This window comes from Micrasema longulum, unplaced genomic scaffold (genome assembly GCF_059751315.1).
Source record: "Micrasema longulum isolate JH-2025_06_02 unplaced genomic scaffold, ASM5975131v1 h1tg001025l, whole genome shotgun sequence".
In the NCBI taxonomy this organism is placed as follows: Eukaryota; Metazoa; Arthropoda; class Insecta; order Trichoptera; family Brachycentridae; genus Micrasema; species Micrasema longulum.
This window is the reverse complement of record NW_028278213.1, coordinates 1-24868: the sequence shown is the minus strand read 5'-3', so window position 1 is coordinate 24868 and position 24868 is coordinate 1. Positions and strand designations below refer to the sequence as shown.

The window sequence follows — 24868 nt, the reverse complement described above, 5'->3', positions numbered from 1 at the left end:
TCCTGTTCCCCACAGTAGTTGCATAAAACATATTTTAGTTTTTACATAGGCTTCATACATTTTTTTTTTCTCTTATTGGAACAAAGTTTTTGATTTTAAAAAATAGACTCGATAAAGTCGCCACTTTGCTAATTAAATTGTTGATATAATTTGTCCATGTCAATTGTCTGTCTATTGTTAGACCTAAGTATTTAACATATTCAATTTCAGTTTGTCGTTCATTATTTATGTAAGCATCTACTTTGTGACATTTTTTTCTAGATTCAAAATGGATAATATTGCTTTTTTTTTCATTAATATTAATGTTCACGTCCTTTCTCAAAAACCTACTTAAAAGCATCAAAAAATGTTTATTTCAAACTGCATCAATTGAAGTAAAAATATGAGGCAAATAATAACATTCGATGCATTTGATTAAAACAAAATAATATCCCAATAAAAAAAAACAGTATTTGGCTTTGTTTGTTTTTTTCTCTCTTTTCCGTCCACTTTTTACTGGAGCATGAGGACATCACCAGTTGCCTCCAGGAGAGCCTATCGCCAGCCGGCACTCTCGCTTCCCCCACGTCAATCTAGCGCCCCTTATTTCCACCAGATAAAGTCGAAATATCGTCATCGACGGCATTCTAGGACGGTGTGAGCCCACGGGTTTTAAGAACAGGCAACTTAGGTTTGGGTTCCCCTGAGGCATGCGTAGATTACGTAGCACGTGTTCAAGCTAGGTCCACCACCGCATCCTCAGGCATCAGCATTCGTATTACTTTTGAGCATTTTTTTTCATATTTTCATTTTTTTTTTTTAATATTTCATTTAAATTCCAAAATCTTATCTTCACACAAATATTTTTTACATTTGAAGTAAAGGTTTTTTTACTTTTCGTCATACAAACGTAGTTCCGTATTTTCTCCTTGGATTATGACCCTTAAGAAATGATTTTATTTACACTCAATTGATATTTACCAATGGCGTGTCTTTTTTGTTTTGCTCTTTTGATAAAATGTTTCTTATGGGAGCTAGGACCATCCAAAAACCCAAAAAGCGTCTAGTTTTATCTGTCGTCTTTAATCTAATTAAGTTAATAAAACTAATAATTTTGAAAAACGAAAAATACGCATATTTTTTTTATTTTGGTACTCTTTAAAAAAAAAAACATCAAAATCGTGTCAGTTTAGAGGTGCGGAAGACGGGACAATGAATCTTTGACGCGATGCATCCAAATAATCATGTACTAACAATAAAGGATGAAAGAGTAATTTTAATTAGTTAATCTTAATGTTTTATAATGATTTTAATGTAAAATTAATAATGTTGAATATAAAAAAATATATATTTAAAATTAATAATTTCATTCTACACACAAATCAATCAATGTTTTTCTTAATACAAAAAAAAAACATTTACCTTTTTAGGATTTACCCGAACGTTTAAATTTTGGGGGCCATTTTCAACAAAGTTTAAATATTTCTTTATTAAAAAATTGATAGTAACCAAATTGTGATAGAACAGGGTGCGAACCTCAGATCTTTAATCCGTGAATCCGCGATTCTAGCCACAGAGCTACAACCCATTTCAAAATATGCGTTCTTAGGTTATAATCCGAATTCCTCCATAAGTTTCAGACGTACGCTTATGAAAAAGTAATATCATCCGCTAAAACATTCAAGAAATTCTTGAAAATTAGGAGCGATGAACTTTCTTATAGCATGTTCAAGTAATATTAAAGTATGGGTATATAAGAAAATAACTAACTTAAGAAAATGCTCTACATGCAGTATGTTGCTGTGGATATTAATTTCGTATCCCAAAAGCTTATATTCTAACAACTTCTTTCCTGTAAGCATATACCCAATAACGCTTCAAAGAAATTAGTAATTACCTACGCACTTATATAAAAGTACAGGTGTGCTATGAAATTATGTTACTTCATACATAAGCGAATTCCAAACATTTTCACTTTGACAATATTTCAATAGTAGCAACGTGTTTTTGCTTCCGTATATCAGTTAACTAGCTTTTCCTGAACTTAATCCGCAAGCCTTTGATCACAAATTTAATCATCAAAGAATGGAAATTCCTCAAATACTGAATCGATTAACTTACTTCTTATTTTATAATGAAACTGCGACGAGGCGGAATCGTGTCATCAAACAATTTTTTTATAATTTTATGTCTTCCGTTTTAACGAACTCATAATGAATCAATTTTTATATGTAAATTTAGTGCACAAGTGCACTTAATAATTAATCTGAGTTCATTGAACGTTTATTTGTAAATTTTGATTTAAGTCAGAAAACGTGAAAATAAGCCATGACTTTATTTTAATAATTAAAAAAAAATGTTTCTTCACCACACATAACTTATTAAATTTTTTAATCAAAATACAAGCTCACATAAATTTTTGCCTTTATTCAAATTCAAATATAGAATCAAATAAATCTAATTTTCTTTCTATGGATGTTGTCAATAACCTTAAATATTTAAGATCAATTTTTCATTCTTAATTTAGAGTTGGGATGTTCATTTTGATGAAATCTGCGGCAGATTAAGTACTAGTTTAAAATTATTTATGAAACAAAAAGTATATTACTTTTCGAGACATTAAGTTATAATATACTATCTATCTCGCTCATTGAATCGATTATATCTTACGGAGTGCGTGTTTGGGGTCTCGCCTTCCATTAGAGTATGGATAAAATTTATGATTTCCAGGTGAGACTGTAAAGGGGTATTGTACCAAATAACGCAATCTGTGAGGCGAAACATATGGGCTTAGGTATATATTTTTTAAATCTATGTAGTCCTGCCGGTAAAACAACTTTGTGCCTAGAAATTGATCATTTTATTGATCTTTAATATTAAAAAAGAGTTTTCCACAATCAAAACACTAGATTGAGAACTTAGAATTTCTTGGTCTTTTCCCGAATTACAAAAGTCTTTCGAGAGTGAATATTTAATTGCGTTATTCCAAAGTTGTTCAATATTCTCCCAAAAACCATTGTAAAAAAAATCATACTAAAAAATACGTCCTTAGTACTCTATAGTAAATATTATGTTAAATGGTATTTTAAAAATATATTTTACATGTAATACGCAATTCTGACCCACCAAAAAAACTCTAGACTTAGTGGGTACAAAAAATATGTAAAATAATGTTACTAAATATGTTTAGTAACGTACGTTATACTTACAGAAGAATAGTAAAATTAACAAAGGAAATAAAAGGTACAGTCAAAAATACAAAATATTCAAAGAACTGATAAAACATTATTTACGTTATTCTTTTTTAATGTAACACCTATTGATAAAACTGTTTTTTTTTTTTGTAATTCATATTTTAGATTTAAATAATTTAGTAATAATGTTTTTTTTTTATTCATCCAGGTTTCTGGAACCTGTTAAGGTTACTTCCCTTTACGTTCACAAGTATGTTTTTTTTCTTTTACGTTATGGTTTATGTAAATATAAATATATATTTTAAGTCTTTAAAATAAAATATATTTCATTGTTGTATTATGTCTATATTTCTGAATAAATACATTTATAATTAACCAATGAAAAGACGCTGTTTTACAGCAATAAAATAAAGATAAAAAGTCGAACCGGGAAAACCATAACTAAAAGCCAATAATTGAACAAAAACAAAATACAGAACATTGATGACATCATATAATACTATCCCATTTCATTAAATTATTACGTCGTGACATTTATTGCAAGTGGATTGTTTTTATTCTATTTTGTAATTAATCAATCTCTCCTTTCTAAAGGGAATTTGTTTTTTGTAAATTCTTTGTTCTTTTTTATATTCAAGCTTATTTCAAAAAGCACACTTACTATTGATTCATAATGAATCATTCCGTTACAACACGTAATCAATGAGGAACTTTAGCCCTACGGGAAATTGGATACAAAAAATGTTTACTTGAGCGCGGTAAAAATTGGAGCATTAAATTGTACTTCAAATTTTCCTGAAAATGTGCCAAAAAAAATATTAAAAAATATTTTGATAAAAACGAACACCATTGAACGACAGCACTGGTCCATACGAATCAACCAATTATAAAAGAGTTTAGCAAGATTTCCGGTTGGCTTGCTGTCAATAGACCAATGGGCAGAACTGATCCAGAATATGTGGAAAAGAACCTCTGATGTCACACGCGGAGTTATTTCAGAAATACAAAACTTTTAAAAAATCATGGCGCTGATAATACGATAGGTATATAAAAATTAACAAAAAAAATCTTGGCTTAGTATAACAGTCTGTAAACAAATAAAAAAATATAAAAAAACCACTAAACTTCCTTATTATTTCAACGATTCATAATTTCGTAAATACATTTGTCTTAAAAAGCTTTAAGCAAGTAAAACGTCTTTTTTATTGAAAACTTATATTAAACGGCGTAATATCACATAAAAATAGTCATTTAAATATTTATAACTTATCAGTCGAAGCTTTTCAAAATATTTTTTTTAAAAGTAAATTGTGAATAGCTTTAGAAACGTTGTATTAAATATATACTACAGGTACAACAAAGGTATAATCTACCATTCGCAATAAAAAGCCATCTCATTTAACAATGATTGTTGAATTTTCGTTTTCGATCGTTTTTTAGGTATTTTTTCGTCGAAACGTTTTGAGAAATTTTCAAATAAGTCTTTCATTTCCCTGCGATTGATGAGATATTTTGGCATGGATAGAATTATAATGAGACCCAACTCAATTTGTTGTAAAAATAATTTGATTACATTGAATTTTTCATTTTTATCGCGGGATGAAAACTCAGTCAAAGTGTATTTAATCTTAATTTTACGGGGTATTTTGGAAACGAGCTAATTTTGATTTTAGACATAAGATTGTAGCAAAAGTTTTATTTTTTAAAGAAATTTGCATGATTATACTCTTTTGACAAAGAAAAAAAACCAGCCACTTTACAATGATCTTACGAGTATTTCAATTTAACTTGCATTATATTTATCCCATACAAATGAAATATTAAGTCTTAAAGAGACGAATCTCTGTCATGTTACTAGTATAAGTTCTACTTAGTAAACTAAGTAATTTTTCTAATATTTTATTTTATAATAAATCAAATAATAATGTTGGGTTTTTGTTTTCTAATTGCTGAAAATCTTTTCTATTTATAATTTATAATTTGGCTTAAAATAGCATTCAAATTTTGACAGATTGACATTCGTAAGTGCACCTAATTTCTTTTATTGTTATTAAGTTGGGTTATTTTTTTCATGCAATTTATATTCATTTTGTAGCCTCAGGGCACATTCTTACGATAACACAATCTATTACATCCATGTTTTTAAGTTATTTACAACAATTTTATCGAAAATTACAAAATGATGTACAAAACCAAAAATAAATTATCTTATTTTTTGTTTTGTACACCATTTTGTGAAAAGGACCGAAATTATATTGTTATTGTAAATCAATATGGTGTTAAGTTTCCGCAAATCAAGTTTTGTAAAATTTCAATTAAAAATAAACGTAAAAACGGCATTTTTCAATAAAAAAAATTAAAAGCGCCATCTATGAATAATAAATTTCATATTTTCGTTTAGAATCACCTTGAAAAAATTAATACCTAAGAGTATACAACTATTTAATCCCAAAAAATGCATTTTCACCAAAAATTCAAATTCAAACCTCTAGGGTGGATAAAAAATCTCTCCTAATGCGAGATATCGAGGAACAGCTGAAAAAATATGGGCCTCAGAGAGTCGGCCAGTTAGGTGACGCCGAGGTGGAGGACTGCAAACGCTCCAGGGCCCGTATTACAAAGGGGTATCTTTACAAAGTAATATTCAAAAACATTTAGCGTTTAACTGAATTTTTGTAGACAAGCAATGGAGTGGATTCTTTAGAAAGTTCTTACGATTAACTTTTAACAGAGAAATACAACATTTTTGAAAAGGAGACATAAAAGTCTAGCCATTTAGTGACCACTTTACCCACTGTCATTAGAATGTTACTCAGTGTATAGAGTGGTCTCTTAAACCAGCAAATGGCAGATCGTAAGCCCTGTAAATGCCTAAATTTCCATGTACTCTTCTCCTCACCCATGTTATAAAGTAAAATTTACCTTTCTGTATGAAATTAAAATATTCATATAATTTTGTTTTAGGAACATATTACAAAGATACTTTTTACCACATTTTTATCCTAAAGATTAGATTTTACCGTACGGACAATAAAAGATCTCTTAATTTCCTTACAAGTCCTGAGTAATCGAGACCCATATAAAAAAAATTTCATGAAAGCGCCAACCCGTTTCTCGAAACTGATCATAGTTTTATTTTTTTAAATTAGTTTAGCTAAACTTATATATGTAGCTTATTAAAAATAAAATCAAAAAAATTACAAATCATTGAAACTTAAAAAGCTTTTATTGTACCCCTATCTGTAGTTTAGTCAATTTGTAATCGATCAAATTCACATAATCAGTACATTCAGTTTATTCTATTATAATTTTTCTGCGCGACAGTGAAGGAATACAGTGTAAGTTCCAAATGGGCTTTTGGTTATACTCCTCGGATTTCACCTCGATAATAAGAGGAACTTAGTAATAAAAACAAAATAAAAAATCAAACAGAACCCTTTTACCTATAGGAAACATTTGAAAATTAGCCTAAATACAAACAGCGAAATTGGCAAACAATCAGCGAAACAAAAACAATAGTAAAATCACAAGCTACAATGACCGATAAAAATGTGTTAAATGGATTAAGACAAATGAATCGTATTTTCAAAATCAATGTGGGTATTGAGGAGAAATGTTTAAGTTTAAAATTTATAAAATAATATTGTTTAAATACGCATCCACAAAAACACGACATGTTTGGCTTGGAAAATTGTGATATTAAGATTTATTACGACGTTTTATTTAAATTTAAACGGTAACAAACAAATATAACTGAATCGTGACGTATTAGGGTTGTGGCTAATGCGATGAACCGTTTTCGCGGGAATTTAAAATTATAAATATAAAAATAAAAAAATTATGCTACTAATAAGAACAATCTTTTTTTTTACTCAACAGTGTTTTATAGACCCTTATTTATTTATAATTGCTTTTTAAAAATCTGATAATTCCATAGCACATAGTACATTAAATTATTTTATTTTATTCAATTAATTTATTAAAAGGAAACAATAGCCAAATAAAAAAACTGTTTATTGTAATAAACCAAAATTATAGGCCAATTAAAGTTTTCTGTATATAAGTAAATACAACTCAAAAAAAAAGAAAAAGCAAACCCACTTCGTTTAATTCACAAAGAACATAATATGTTTTTTTTTTTTTGTTGACTGTCTTTAAAAAATACTTTCAGTGGATGCACACGGAATAACCTCAAATCAGCCTTCCTTCCTTCAAACGAGAGAAAATAAATAAAATATAATAATTATATGAAAGTATACAAAAAAAAAATCATGTTTAACCTTTTTAAATGGCTCTAGTTAGATAAAATAGTAATTATTTTTTTTAATTAAGGTTCTAGCATTTTTTTCATAGTTGTAGTAAAGTGAGAAAATATATTTCGATGTCAGAAAAAAAGTTGTTGTTATAATTTAAGATTCTGGGAAAAGATATTGTTATTTGTGTGTGGAAAACTAACATGAAACAATTGTTGCAGCCGAGTTGTCAGTTGAGGGATACGATTATCGTACAATACTGGCAAAGTCCTAACACAGATCCTCACTTGACCCTATCGAACTCACGCGAAATTCCCTCAAATAACCCTAATTGTCCTTACAATAACAGAAGGTATAATTTTGTGTAAAATCAGCAGAGCAGACAAAGCGGGAACTAAAGAACAATAAAAACTCCGTCTTGCCTCTTGAGTTAGACTACTTTTTAGCTTTGTGAGTTTCCACCTCCCGTCGAAGGGACAACAGCAACTCAGACGTACAACCGTTCAGTTTAGACAGCAGATGCAAGTCTCACTCTTCAATATTTGCCTCATGTCAGAGGATGGTGACTACGCCTGACTCCAGGCATGGCTCGTCTGTGCATAGTCTCTCTCCATCTAGAATGGTCTTGTGCTTTTCTATAGGTGTTCGTCAGTGATGTTTCTGATAATTCAGTGACTAGGCCGCTCCATCTTGTCGGTTGATTTCCACGCGACCTTGTCCTTTTGACTCTTCTTAGGAGAATAGTTTTCTCCAGACAGAAATATGTCCAAAGAACATGTCCAATGCAAGTATCTAAGAATTCATTTATTTCTCTGCAAGGGATTTTAGGTTAGGTACAGTTTGCCCATCCTATACCATACACCATATCTGAGAACTTAAGTCTCCTTGGCTGCGCCCACAAACGAGGAAAAATAATTATTTGCCAAACTAGAAAAGCTGCCCCACGTGGCTCTCAGTAAGCTGGTAGCCTTGGCATATTGTGTTTCATTAGGTTAAGTACAGTTATCCTCACCTATTGGAGACATCAGGGTACCGTTGAGGACAGACAGGCCCGAAGGAGTCGGCCAAGCGGGTGCCGTGCCAGGGCGGGGGCGCGCGAGGGGGCTGCAGGCGGCCCGCGGCCCCGTACGGCACGCCTAGAAAAGCCTCCACGGGCTCCAAGTGCCGCGAGTGAGGCTCCAGGATTATACCACGGATCGCCCCTGCAAAAAAATATTTATTAAAGTTCTATATATCAACACACAAACCAGAATATTTCACATTGTTTCTCTGGAAAACATTCAACTTCTATTTAAAGCATGTGAACCAGACCCCTCCAGGGCTCCGATTACAATGGGAAGTTAACAAATGGGAGTTATTTTTGACTGTGTATAGAGTGAATTTAAAGTTTATGTACGGAAAAGTGTGTATTCGTATAAAAATTTAAAGTATTTAAAGCTTTTAGTAAAACATGTTTGGAAAATAAAATTATCAGCATATTCTATTTTTCATACAAAAAATTTCATTTAGCTTTCTAGATAAAATTGACAAGAACTTTTAACTTCCCATAGCAAAACTGGCCCAGGAAATCTTTTAAAACTTAATTGATCATTGTAAATTTTAATATCACATTTTTTATATTCAATTTAAATTTGAGTGTTTTTTAAAATAAAATTACAGCAACTAAAATAATTATATAATAATGCATATAATGGTTGCCTACTAAAAGCATGTGGTTTCAAATCGACATGCTGGTTTTATATTTGTATTTTTATATTAACAAAGGTGAAGGTGTATAGTAGGTTTGGTGTTTAAGTTCAATTGGTGTTCTAGCAAAGAGATCGGTGCGTCCCAAAACCGGTAGACATAGAAAAGTCGGTAAGTGGTATTATACAAATATTTAATAACATTTCGTCAAATGAGCCTCTATTTTGGGGCGTGTCAGCAAGTGAAAGTAGTTTCGAAAGGAAGTTATGAAAAATACATTTGGCCCATTATTATGAATCCTTAAGTGAATTGATTTTTTCAATGTTCAAAAAATCGTGAAACAAATACTGTGTATTTCATAATCATCGCTCTCTTTATTTTTACAACGGAGAGGAAAAAATCGTAATAAACTTTACGGTGGGAGTTCAATGATGAGTGCTGAGGATTAAGAAGATCATGGTGCATGATTGCCGTAATTTACTCAAACATCCGAACATAAAACTTGGAGCTCCCATAAACGTTCTTCTAAGGAGACACCCTAGTAAAATTAACTACAAATTAACTGCGGTTAAGTGATGAAAAGAAAGAAATTGTAACAGCTAGCCTGGAAGATTAAGGGCCTTATTGAAAGAAAAGTTGAAAAATTAATGATTGTTATTATTCAATTCATTTATTTAAAATATAACATTTCCATTACAAACATATATTCAATACGTATATGTTATAAAAAGGAAAAAAAAATACACGGAAGAGACTCGTGTCAAAGTAGTAGGAGAATCCTGCTCCGGGAAACCTCTTCGGATACATGGAACAGATCAATATCCTGAGCGATGTTGTTCAGCATAGCGGTAGCCCTTCCAACAGGCAGGTTGGTCCTGAATATCGGAATATGAAACAATCTATGCTGACGCTGTCTTAGGTAATTATCAGGAACAAACATACCAATGCTCATCGTAATATCAGAATTATCAATCATACCGCGCAACAATAAATTGATAAAAATGTGTAGTCAAATACATTCTTTCTAGTCTCTAAACTGTTGTAGCCAAGCATACCCTGGAGAAACTTGGTCGGGTAGAGCCAAGGATAATACCCGCACTCTCTCATGTAGAGATATCTCATAAACTTTATTATTTATTATTGATATTTCTGTGCATGTATAATACGTGTTATGTAAATATACATTGTAGAAATATGTAGAAATGTTTTATTTCCGTTAACTTTCTTTCAAGGAAAGCCGTAAAATTTATTGTTTAAATTAAAATGCATGGTTATAATGATTAAACAGACAACAACTTTAAAAAAATGGTATTTTCAAAACATCATCGTGCATTTAAAATTCATTATTTTAATTTTACAGACAACAACAACAACAAACTATCAGGCCGTTTCTCCGTAGGGGTAGGCAGAGAGGATAGAATGCCATGTCACTCTGTCTTTGCATAAAGACCTCGCTTCCTCTACATTCATACATCTTCTCGATGTCCATCTTCAAGTATTTGATGGACTTGATCGTACCATGGCTTTCTCGGTCTCCCTTGTTTTCTGCACTCGTCAACATTCTCATCGTAGATTTTTTTAGCTGTTTTTTTTTGCTGTTCATTCGCTCTTCATGTCCAAACTTGTTCTTGATTCCATCAATAATGCATATCTCTGCCTTACACAGTTCACGGATATCGACATTTGTGCACGTATCATACATCGTTTTACCACACGTTCGCCTGATAATTCGCATTTTGACAGCATTTAACCTTTCATCGTTATTTTTCCAATTCTATATTTTGCTTCCATACATTAGAATTGGCACTGGAACTCCATTGTGAACAACTAGTTTTGCCTCCTGCGATTTGATTTCCAAATTAGATTTCAGTGCACCGGTTCATATTTACCCTGTTTCCGGCACTCACCCTCCTTTCAATATCTTTCTCTGTCTTTCCACCCCTAGTAAACACACTTCCCAGATACACAAATTCTGGAAAGTATGTTTACTATAGATGAATGATAAAATACTCATATCATTGTCATTTTCTCCTTAAGATAAACATTCTTCCATATTTATTTTTTTATTTTTCCACGGTTTGTAGTGACCATATCCAATAAATTTTATCGTTCTTTCCATATCTGTTCCCAGTGGTTCATAGGGCACTGCATCGGTACCCTAATTGCATCATTACCAATATTATTACATGGAAAATAAGATGATCAGTCAAATGCTTGTGTTCCAGTCCTGCGACAATAAAATATTGCAGAGTAAAACCACCTTTTAAACTATTTTTTTACATCCTACTAACAGAGATCGAACCCGAAACATCAAAAATTGTAGGCAAATACGTCAACCATCACAATACGAAACGGACTTATCTTCACTCGATTCCCATTTTCAGAAGTTTTATTTGCGAGTAAGTATCGAGAACAAAAAACTTCATAGTTCATTGTTTTTGTGCTTCGTAGATTACGAAAAAGCATTTTATAGTCCGCATAGACCTACTCTCTGGAAAATACTAGAAGCACATGGGATGCCTATAAAACTAACCAAACTTATTAAAGACCTTAACTCTAGTGGCGAATTCCGGATCAGAATTAACGATGTTGTCACAGATTGGTTTGAGGTTACCACCAGAGTTCGTCAAGTTTGCGTCCTTTCACCGTTCTTTTTTATAATCCTAATGGTCTTCATCTCAATATAATCCTGCATAAAGGTCCAGCCATGTCCTGCGGATTCCTCCCAAGAGCCTTAAACACGCTTTCCTATTTTACGAGGCATCAGGTTCTCAACGTCATGGACGTCCGCTGCTGAGTGTTCGTCGGCAGTTAATGTCAGAACTACGGGACGTGAATCTGACTTGGCAGAACGCACAGAAGCTGCCAGCTGAAAGAGATGCATGATAACTCATTGCTATTACCATATGCTCGAACTAGCAGCAAGGGAGCGGACATGGAATGATGATTATGAGGAGATATATTTCTAAGTTTGCTTATAATACTCTCATTTGTATAAATATACTGATTTAGGAGTTTTCTAAAAAAATGAGGAATCTTAAAAACGAAATATTAAAGTTGTAAATAACAATGCGATTTTTAACTAATCGAAAATAACTATTCTTGAAAAAACTATGGTCAAGTGCTGTAGAGCGAAGACAAACTTCGAACTTCGGACCTCTAGCACTACGAGGAACCACGACCGCGTTTTTACTATCAAACGTCCACTTTTATGTTCATTTTACTTAGCCCCGTATTACGAGACTGTTATTATTTCTATTTATCGATTTTGGTCGTCACAACCACTGTTTATTTTTACATTTGTCTCAAAAATATTTTTGCTCTTTTCACAAATATGTTTTTTCCGCAGAGGAAATTCGTGTTTCTAATATCGTTTAAATATTGATCAATCTTTTACCGTCAAACTCTTTACTATCGAGAACTGGGTGTGAATTTATTTTAACGAAAAGAACTGCGTATTAAATGTTTATTTATTATTGTTTATTACAGTTAAATATCTAAACAATTAGCTTTAAATAATAAAGGCATATGATACTTGATCTACCTGCTTCACAATAGTGAAATTAATAAATTTCATTTACACGATGAATTTGTGTACGTTAAAATTTACAAAAAAAATAAATAAATTACGGTTAAGTTAAAAAATTAAGACACTGTTGGGTCGTGTCGGAGAATGGTCTGTTGGAAAGAATCTGACGCATATGGATTTGCAGAAATACATTGCTCTATACACACTATGCCACAGGAATGTAATTCTGTCCATACCATGTCCATAAATGCGATATGCGCCAGATAGCTCCTCGATACATCACTTCACAACACGATACAACAAAATAACCAATCAAAATTATATTCAAATACCTATTTATCAAATTGCTATCCCACAACACATTCTCATAAGTTTTAGAATAACTTGATTTGTAAATAAAATTATTATTTTAAAGAATTGTTTTTTTTTTTATAAACTAATTTCCCGATTACGATTTTTAAATCTTTATTTTGATTCACCACGTTGACTCATTTCAAACTTAAAATAATTTACAATCAACTGCAAATATTGGCATATAAATTATCTCTTTAATTTGACTATAAAGCAATAGAAATAAAAGTATATACTTACGTCAGTCAGGAAAAAAGCTACCAGTATGTAACGTTGTAATAAATTTTCAGGGTCATATTGCCACTTAATAACGTTTTTGTGACAATTCGTATAGCATTTCCAAGTCCGCGATCCAAACTTATGTTAAATTCTACATACGATCCGGAGAAAAGCTACCAGTATGTAACGTTGTAATAATTTTTCGGCGGTGTTTTGAAAATATCAATTTAATGTGTCCACGTTCTTTGCGAAACTAACGAATGAAGTCAAAAAATAAGGGTTTGATATATGTGGCATCCCTTCAAATAATGAAGAGATTTATGTTCTTTAGCACATCTAGCTTGGATAAACTCTACTCCCGCCTCGAGGGATGTGAAATATGGTCGACACCCGCCTCCTACCGTGAATTTTCCTTTTTCTCACAAGATTTCCCCTTACAATTTGGCATACGTTTTCCTTATCATATTTTTTATTATTTTATCATCTCTGTCAAAATCAGTCGCGGTCTTTAAATGCCACACCCTTTGGAGAAGGGGATGTATTAATTTATTTTTCAAAAGCTCCTGGGTGCCAATAATTTCAAACTTAAGATCGCCCAACTTTATACTATTTTATTAGATTCGTCAAAAACGTTTTTAAAACTTTTAATTCGATGTAACTCAATTTTCACATGTAATTAATAGGGAAATATCACAAACTATGATTACCGATAAAAATATATGAAATGGATTTAGAATAAGTGATTGTATTTTCAAAATAATTATGGATTTAGTGGAGAAAGGTTTTCATACCTAAATTTAAAAAGGAACTTTAAAAGACGTCGCTAGAAAAATGCAACATGTTTGGCCTTGACAGTTGTGACGTCAAGATTTGTGACAATGTTCTAGACAAATTTAAATGGCAGGAACAAATAAACATAAATCGTGACGCATTAGGGCGTGGCTAATGGAATCCCCGTTTTTGAATTAATTAAAAATTAAAAATTTCATCATATTTTTTATGCTACTAATAATTAACAAATTACAACAGGGATAGAGAATAGAATACCTTAAAGAAGGAAATATGGAAGTCTAGGCATTTACAAGGCTTATGATCTGTCAATGGCTGGTTTAAGTGGCCACTTTACACATTTTGTAACATTCACCATTTTGCCTATGTTTGAACATCCATATTTCTTCAATTCTTCCATTTGTTGATTTTAGGGAAGTTAAAGAGCTGAAACTTTTATTGCTGTGAAGAGATTCATTTGACTGAATTATTTCACATACTAGGAAACGCCTGAAAAAAATTACCCGATTTTTAAACTTCTTCTTGGACCAGTTGGTTTTATTACAATATTTGAGTTTTTCCAAATGTTTGTAGACAAAAGACTGGATTTTACCCCCTCGGGAGTCATTAAGATTAACAAATTACAACAGGGATGGAAAATACCATAAAGAAGGGAATATAGAAGCCCAGACGTTTACAGGGCTTATGACCTGTCAATGGCTGGTTTAAGTGGCCATTTTACAGACACTCCAACATTCACTATTTTGCAAAAAAAATATTTTCTGGACAGTATTTCAAAGACCTTTACTACTTTAAAAATGTTTTTAAAAAACCTAACATTTCCCTATTTTTCGCTACACATTACGTTAATTATAAAAAATGCCAGGCTTATTAGTATTATTTATTAACAATATTATAAAATAAGTAATTACAACTACGAAAATCCCCTTTGACCTTTGAAAACGCTTATAAAAAATAATATTCCATATATTTTAAATTGATTTTATTAAAATTTGTAAGAAATATTACAACAGAGAGGGAAAACCTTTTTGAGAAGGGAATATGGAAGTCTAGGCATTTACAGGGCATTTACTCAGTGTGTAAAATGGCCACTTAAACCATCCGATGACAAGTTTTAAGCCCTGTAAATGCCTAGACTTCCATATTTACTTCTAAAAAATGTGTTCCCTTTGTTGCAATAAATTTAAATATGAATTACTTCCTAGGGAGGAAATCCAGCTAGTCTGCAAGTATTTGGACATACTCAAACATTGTTGAAGAAATATTCCGTTTTAATATTATTTAAAGAACTTCAACATTTTATTTCCTTCTGTATTCCAGTTTTATATAGACACAAAAACAAGCGCAATAAACAAAGCGAAACAAAAAGGCTATTCAAGATTAAAGGTTGTTTTTTTATAAAAATGACAAATAATTTAACTCTGTCTTTTTGTTTTTTTGATTCCTTGTCTAAAATTGTAATAAAAAAGTTACTTTGAAGGATTGAAGGAATGAGCCTTTTTTTTTTAATCGTGTCTTTTTACGTTTATTAGACATTAGACAATCATAAAGATAAAAATAAAAAGATTACGCGTTAATTTAAAACTTTTTGGAAATGTTCATAAAACGTATTGAATTCGTATGTTATTTCAATCAAATTTGATGTAATATATTCCAAAATGTTAATTGCAATACTGTTTCCAACAAAATTTTAATTGAACGCAGAATTTAATCCAATTTTAGATGAGGTTATGTTAACTCAAAAGGTTAACGTGACATGATTACTGTTTACAATTTAGTATGTCAGTAAATTTGTTAGCTTATTTAGTGAAATGTTTTGCTCAATGCCCTCAGGCCTACCATACCTGTGTGAACCCAAAATATGTGTGTAACTTTACGATGAAATTAATTGCTTCGTTGAGAAAATGATTTTTGCAAATTTTATTTTTAAAAAAGATTTTAGATATTAGATTTTCCTTATTCCTTCGTTTATTTTTTGACAACGCAAAACTTTGTGTACATATATGAACAAATTGCGTGTGTATGTGTTGTTACAAACATTAATACGTTATTCATTATGAGTACCAAAACAAAAAAACTAAACAAAGCGTAACTGACGAAAAATTTAAAATTCGGAATCAGATGTGAATTTATTAACTATGATTTCTTATTAAATACTTTGAACTTGTTAAAACTAACCAAGAGAAGAAAAATTATAGATTTATTGAATTTATTTAAGATTGTTAACTTTACATGGGACTGCTCAAATCTATTAGCGCTCATTAACTTTAAGGTACCAGGAAGAATGACTCGTCAAGTACCTCCGTTTAGTTGCAACAATTCGCGAACGATATACTCGTACAATGTTATTCTGAATCGACTTCATGTACTCGGCAATAACTATTTTGACGTGGCTGATATATTTAACATAAAGTATAGTTTATATAAATCAACTCTTTTTAATTATAGTAAAGATGGTGAACTGTAACTTACATTTTTCAAGCTATAGTTATGGACCTTTAACATTTTTTAAAAATTTTAATTGCTTTCTCTTTACTTTTTATCTAGTTTTTGTATATTTTAGTGAACATATATTATGTTTATCGGATTCTTATTTTAAACTTTAAAAAAAAATCATTTTTTTCCTTAGCTTAGATTTCGAAATACTGTATTTTTTTTTCAATGTAATTGTGATTAAAGATTTACCTACCTGTCATTTTTTAAATAGCTTTTTAAAAAATGAAAAAACATATTTCGTACTTTTTAATTTTCATATTCCTTTTAATGTTTTTTTAAATTTTTTTATTCCTTTTAATGATTTTTTTTTTTTTTTTTACACAATATTTTAGCGTATTCATTGAATAAAACCATTGTGATATAATATGTAAATATAAACTTTTTGTGTTTTTTTTCCCCCTTCTACCTACTGTATTGAGTTTAATTCTACACAATACATCATTTTTGTAAAGTAAAAGGCACTAAGTGCTGTGTATATTGATAAATAAATAAATCCAAGTCGATCAAAATGTATAACGATACAAATTTATTTATAAACTTCAAATAAACAATATTTTGGGGTGTCATGAAACTTTTCAAAGAGAATATTCAATGTTAATAATTGCAAAAGCTAATTCATAAATATTACACCACGCACAAATTGACATTGGTCATAAAAATGATACGTTAGATACCGAAACATGCCATTCATAAATAATTAGACAATTGGGTGTATTTATTTTTATTTAACTATGTAATATAAGTTGTCGGCCTCGTGGTGTAGTGGTCAACGCATTCGCAAACCATGCAAAGAGTCTCTGGTTCGATTACTGACATGGTTGACATGAAATATTTATTTAAAAATGTATTTTAACACTAGAATATTTCATAGTCCTTCTTTCCTTACCTATAATCTTACTTTCATGTAAAAAAAAATGAAAAAAATGATCGAGGTACCAGTGCAGTGCCTTATGCACCATTCGGTGCGGAAAGGAAACGATGAACATAATAAATATATTTAATTATTAATACTGCAAAATATAAAAAGGGTCATTACCAAAACATCTGCTAAATAAAAAATATCTGAATGTTTTGAAAATTTGATTTTATTTTTACGTGTATAAACGATATTTCACTTTAAAATCTCTAAAAAGATAGAATGTTGTTGATTGTTTAAATTCATGATAAATATTAAACAATACATTTTACTACTGAAAATTGTGACATATGACAGATCGCAGACTTATTCCAGTACTTTACTACCACTATGATCGCTATTCTAGCTCTACATCGAGTATAACTTTATGCGAGGTTTATGAGTAAGAATCTTGACTAAACCATTCCTTATTCTGTAACTATGCCTAGGCGTTATTATATACCCATATTCGTATTTATCATCCTCACGCCTCCAGCCTTTTTCTACCTTCCCGTTTTGTGCAAGTTCCAACGTTCCAGGTAGACTGTAGTTCCAACTACAGCCCGCTGTAGACGGCGCCCTGCCCTCCCGCCCTGCATGTACTGACCTGACTGCGTGTCCACGATGCGCGAGCTGTAGCGGGGTCCTGCAGCGGCGCGCGGCAGCAACAGAGGCACCAGCACCAGCGGCCACAGCAGCCAGCACAGCGCGCCCGCCATGCCGCCATCCTCACGCCTCCTGCCCTCTCCTCACCTGCCCATCTGGACAAAAACAAATGTTTTTAGTTTCAATTTCATGTTTGTAGACTTTCATATATAAATATTTGTAAAACTGAAAAGACTACACATTTAACTTTATAAATAGTTACAAGATAAGGAAGATTATTTCTAAATTTGTTGCAACAAATTTAATTTTGTAATTTCGTTTTCTTATTTTCTTTTTCTACGTTTGCTCCTAAGTGAAACATGTAGACATCACCAGTCGCCTCCAGGAGACCCTATCGTTAGCCAGCACTTTCGCTTTCTCTGCTGACCAAAGTCGAAAAATCGTCATGGATGACTTTTTAGGACCGCGGAAGTCCGTAGGTGTGGAACGATAATAGGCAACTTGGGTTAAGGCTCTCCTGAGGCATCCGCAGCATGTGTCCTGGCCAGGTCTACTGCCGCACCATCAAAACTCTTGTTCTAAGAGCAGTTTCTGCAGTTCTGTTTCTGCATCTGTTCTTGGACTTCAATGTTAATTATAAAATTGAACCTCTTTATAACTTTCTTTCTCTTCAAGTACTTACTCTCAAAACTCAGAAGTATAGTGTTTTGAGTTTTGGTAAGGTTCCAAGATTTGTACACATATAGGAGTACTGGAATTATACTTAAGTTAAATAACCCGCATTTTGTTTTGACCGAGTATATACTGTACTAGAGCTCAAAATAGCGTGCATCGTATCAAAAGTTTCTTCAGCAAATCCTAGGTGGGTTTTTTGTGCATGCTAACATCCTCAGTTATGTGATCTCCCAATTATTTAATGTTGTCTAGTAGAGGTGGTAAAAAAATATGCAACTGCTGTTTTAAAACAGTTACCCTCCTAAAACACCTAAAACAGTCCACTTAAATAAATTTAATAGTTTAAAAAAAAAAAACTAAATAATGTAGATTAAAAAAAACATTTTGCCTCGCGCAAAAAATTCAACGCCCGCCACACTCTGTACCGCGCTCCGCCCTTCAAACTCAAACTTCAAATCTTTATCCACAATACCTACCAAATCGTATTATTATCTCCCAAGGCAGAAGTGTTCACACATATACGCATGAAATCTACTGAAAGTGGCTTGGTGGGATTTTAGTTTTAGCAAAAATATGAAAATTGAATTTTTTTTTTTTATTAAAAAATTAGCATATAAATGAAATGGCATTCGGTGAAATATAAAATTTTTTTGCATTTAATAAAAGTTTTAAGCTAAAAAATATTTTAAAATAAATCAAATAAAATAGTCGCGGGTTCTTTTCCCGCCAGTTGCAAGAAAAAATCAAAGAAATATTTTTTTCTCAATTGGTTTGGGTATTGTGGTGTATTTTTCATTAACTTCTTCCATATCCTCTTTACCTCACCCACTGACAAGCCTCAAAATAAAGGCTTGGCGGGTTATTTCTTTAAAAATAAAAAATAAAACAATGTTTTTCCATAAAATAAAGTTCCTTTAAAACGGGTTAAATAAAAAATTAAACAATTCTAAAACGTTTTAGAAAATGAGTAATTTTCTGTTTTTTAATCACCAAAAATTGAGCAACGGAAAAAACGTTCTGTAATTTTTTTTTTGTTTTTTTTTATTCTTAACGAAAAGTTTCAAGCGATAAAATAAATGAGAAGCCAAAATAAAAAACTTTATATACTTTAATTGAGAACTTAAAAAACCTAGGAGCAAATAACCCGCATTTCACTAAACCATTGTTTTTCAACATTTATGGGGGGATAGGTCGCACACTGCACTTAAATGATTTTTAACGCCTTTACAAGCTTAATTTGTAAAACGGTAACTGTTACTGCTAATCTTATAAAAAAAAAACGAAATGCCCATCTCTTCTGTCAAGCTCAATCCTTCGCCCATTACTATAGAGTCTGATCAAGGTCAAGACAGGATTTGTTAGACATTATTTAGGTCTTTTTGGTTTAATATTACGATCCAGATAACTGAAGTTTTCCTGCAGTTTGTCAACAATTTCCGCATCAATAGATTTTTTAGAAAAAAACGCATCTTATGTGTACTTTAAGTCGCAACACTTTAGGAGTTAACTTCATGCTTCGGTCAGGTGCCATTAATTTGCATACGATAAAATTTGTCGATAAAATGTTATGAATAAAAACGGGGCGAGGACGCAGCCTTGCCTCACTTCACTGGAGATCCCAAATAAATAAGCCAAATAGCTGCCAATTCTCGCACGATAATTTTTGTCGACATCGAGCGAATAATACCGTATTAAGTACAAAATATAATTTGCTTATTACTACTTAAAACATAATTTTCCTCCAAGAATTAAATTTAAAAAATGTCTCAACTAAATAAAGGTAGATTAGTTGTCAATTAAAAATTACCTACTCAACTCTATTAAAAATGTTACAATCTCACCATGTGGGTAACTATCATTTCTTTCTTCGGTAACGAGGTACGAACTGTCAACGCGAGTGCATATAATTTAGTATACGCTCAGCCATTTAAAGATATTCAAGTTTTTACAATAAGTAATTATAGATCCTTGCACCGTGCAGTATTTGTTTATTCTTCAAGTTAATTGTTTAAGTGGGGTTTTAAACCCACCGTCTTGTCGCGTGCATTACTTAATCAAGATCAGGTGCCTTATTTATCCAACATCCAATATAGACTGCCGCGAAAGGAACTTGCTACTAAGGTTTGGAAAATTCCAGAGTAAGGTGAGTGGTTGTATTAATTTTGTATTGGAGTTCAGAGTATCGGCATTATTAATAAGATATAGCACATTACACACACATTGCACATTGTAAAATCTAAGAACCAGTGACGTATTATTCGAGCGTTTATCTTTCATGTAGTTCGTGGCACGATCATAAAGAGATGACTATTTCAAATTTAAAATAAACAAATAAATTCAAAAATGTCTTTTAAAGTTGATTTCTGAAAAATGTATAATTTTGAGGATTTGGAAAATGGTTTATTTCTAAGAGTTTGCTTTAAGAAAAGCTCGATTTATTTTCTAAAACTGTTCGAGTTTACACTCTTTGCTTTATGAAGGAAATATTGTGAACACTTTGTCACAAAATGTTTTATTTTCCTATTTCAATGCCATTGTTGTGAACTCGAGCTGTTAGTGCCTCGTATATTTCAAACTTTGTTTTGTTTCGAACTAAAAAATTAAACCGTTTACATTCTACGTTTGATTATGAACAAGCCAAATGGTGAACTCTCCACCCTAATGGGAAAAAAACATATCGAAATACAGATTGCGTGAAATATGAAATATAGATTATTTCCTGGAAAAAATTTCCATTTCAACTTTTCAACGACAATTTTATAATATTTTAATGTAATCCGAAACTTTTTAGAATTTTTGACTAGCAAAAACTTCATAGATAAGCTTAAAACTTGCTAACCACTCAATTTTATAACAACATTATCTTGTTTACGTAGTTTTATATTAAAAATATGTTCTTTTAAAATAAAAATATAACAATAATCCGTCGATTGTGTTAAATGATAAAAAAAAAAAATGTAATTCCTCGTGCGTATTTAATAATTGACTCGCGTTTTTATTATTTTATAAATAAACTCATTGTTAACATTATTTCGAGCTCGTTGAGTCATTGATTCGTTGGTCAGCGCGTTTACCATATATGAAGTCTCGGGTTCGATTCCTGACATGGTTGATGGATTTATTAAATATTTACTTAAAATTGTGTTTTTTCACTAGAATATTTCATAGTCTCTAAACTGCTACCTGAAGCGTTAGACTGATCATCTTACCTTTATTTATCGAAAATGATCAAGAAATACTACGATTGGTGAAGCAATGCAGTGTCCTATGTATCATTAGATGCGGAAAGGGAAAGATGAAGATGAGATAACATTATATTCTAGTGTTCTTGACAAAAGGCATATGATTTATCTTTCTGAAGATTTGATATATAAAAAATGTATCAAAACATATGTTATATCCGATTTATTTGAATTATTTATTTTGCATATCTTTGTTTGACAATTAATACTATAATAATATTTTAATAACTTTACTGAAATAAATATTATATAAATTGAGACGGATTGTGGTGCCGTGGGTGGTGACGCAGAATGCGGATCGGCTGGTTCGAACCCTGCTCTACCACAACTTATTTCTCATTTTACCAATTTTCGGCACGGGTATTTGTGACTAAAAAAAGTTACTCCTTAATCGAAATATTTTGGTGAATCGGAAACATTGAAATATTTAGTTTTTTAATTACCAAAAAAATGTTATGGCAGAATCGATGTCAATATAAAATAAGTATCTATTTCTTAAAAAAATATGTGTAACTTTTGAAAATATTTATTTATTTATTCATATTTTTTGCTTCCAAACTATAATTAATAATAAAAATAAAGTGATCTTACCGGGGTTTTCCGTGCCGAGGACACTTAACAATATACTTTTTTTAAATTACATTTGAGAATAAACAAAGAAGACTTACTTAAAAAAACGAAGATAATTAACAAATATTTAGACAGTTTTAAAAACAAGGTACAATGTACATCTATATTACTTATATTACAAAACACACAATGAAAATAACAAAAACCTAACATAGGCCATACACTTGTGGAGCAGTAGATTCAATATTGGTATGGACGAGTGAGACAATCCATTTTACTTCCACCTAGCTTCTACTTACTTCTTCTACCCTGAAAGGTACAATTAAATATTGTACCATAATGTACCTTAATGTATTCTTAATATTATTTCATTTTTACTTTTATTTTTAAAATTCATTCATCATTACCTTTCCGCACCTAATGGTGCATGAGGCATTGCACTGGTACACCAATTGAAGCGTATCTTGATTATTTTTGTTACATGAAGATCCAAACATGGTTTACATGAAATATTTATTTAAAAGGGTCCCAGGACTGGTACCTGAAGCGTAAGACTGATCATCTCACCTTCTTGTAACAAAAATGATTAGGATACGCTTCAATTGGTCTACCAATGCAATGCCCCATGCACCATTAGGAGCGGAAAGGTAATGATTATGAATCAATTTTGTTAATAAAAGTAAAAAATAAATAAATAAATAAAAATTTTGTGTTTTTTAAAAATATTTTTCATTTCTTTTTTTAAGTACTATAAAAAAATACCATATTATCTTTTACAAGATATTTTATTTTTTCTTTCTTATGTCATACGAAAATATTATAACTGTCCATTATTTATTATAAGAGCAAAAATTCATTAACATTTTCTTGTATACCCACGAACAGGCCATGCCGTTGTGGGATTTTTTGTTTACTATTTTTCTATGAATATGTATTTCATTGATATGTAATTGTGCTTTATTTTTTATATTTACTTTGTTTTATTACTATGTTTATTGTAAAAAAAAATAAAAAAATATATAATTATAATACATTTAGGTACATTATGGTACAGTATTTCATCGTACCTTTCATATTATATAGTATTCAATTATTTGGTATTTCATTTATCTTATGTGGGTTTATTCTGATCCTCGTCTATGTAATTTCATTGACAAGTCCTTTAATATTCAAATCACATTTACTTTGTAATTATTCAAGAACCTATAAATAATTTTACAACGACTGTATAAATTATAGGCTCTTTCAAAATATGTAGGTTTAAGCTTTGTTCAAGCTTAGTGAAACAAATTAAGGTTCAAATTTCCTTCGAAAAGGCCAATATTTTAGACTTCACTCTAAGGAGAGGATTTAAATCCAATGATCTTCGAGAAGCGCACAAGTAGGTAAAGACGCACCTTCCCAAACAAACAAGAAGGGTAGTTATGTAAGAAAACCGCACGTTTAAGGAGGAAAAAACTGTTCTAGACCTCTGAACTGTGTTGACGGTTCAGAGTTGATGGCGTGCCCGCCCATACAAGCCAGCGATTATACAAGTTTTCGTCGGATATTAAGTGACATACTTGTAAAAGTTCACCAACAAATAACGGGTGGAAGTTTGAGGGTTGCTAGCATTATTAATGTACGACCATTATTAACGATAATGGGGATCGGATAAATTTCATATGTGATTAATTCAGGCTCCATTGTTTTATTCAATTTTCAAGTAAGGTTTAATCATTTTAAATAATGACGAACGTTAATTTTAATGGTTCATTATAATGAAATCTTCCTTGTATTATGCTATTAATCCCTTACTTCGTGTACCTACCGACGTAAATATGTAATCTGATATTGAATTATGTGACTCCAGTGAGGGTGGGTTCTGCGTTCCTTGAAAGAGATTCCATTTGGTTTCATCTCGGTACATTTTAATAACCATTCCAGAATTATTTTGCTCAAATTCAAATAAAATAACTCGTTTGTACTTTTCCATATATCACCAAAAATGACAGAATACTGAAGTTCCTACCTACCTGTCATTTTTTGTACATACGTATGAATCCTTCTTGAAGGCGGTATATTATCTTTACATAGATTCAGTCTCAGAATAATAATTCACCCACGATTAAATAGAAACCCATTGGCTCTATTGCATAGAACTAAAGCGTTCTAAAGTTTTGGTTTGGTTTCCAGTTTAACGACAAACGTGTAACGGATGGTTTCAGTTTGCTTTTGAAATTCTCGTACCTACGGCCCGTTGTATTGCTGTAAACTGTAACTAACTTCGTGGTCTATAATCGTAGATTTTTTTTGTCCGTATGGGTGACTATTAACCGGTGGTGGATTATTACTCTGGGAAATTAGTACAGTACATTTTTTTTAAATCATAATACCAAGGTAAC

At 31.3% G+C, this 24868-nt stretch overlaps 1 protein-coding gene across 1 annotated transcript in view; it reads right to left on the bottom strand.

Annotated features, from left to right (window-relative positions):
- The window catches only part of LOC148277489 (neuroligin-1-like), a 93481-nt gene extending 75327 nt beyond the window's left edge, over window positions 1–18154 (bottom strand). The window contains exons 1-2 of the mRNA XM_088232827.1: window positions 17999–18154; window positions 8439–8628 (exon numbers count right to left, since the gene is read on the bottom strand). Of these exons, the coding sequence (XP_088088953.1) occupies window positions 8439–8628; window positions 17999–18110 (302 nt within the window). The 5' untranslated portion in view covers window positions 18111–18154. The remainder of the gene's footprint in view (window positions 1–8438; window positions 8629–17998) is intronic.
- Between the last annotated feature and the right edge of the window lie 6714 nt (window positions 18155–24868).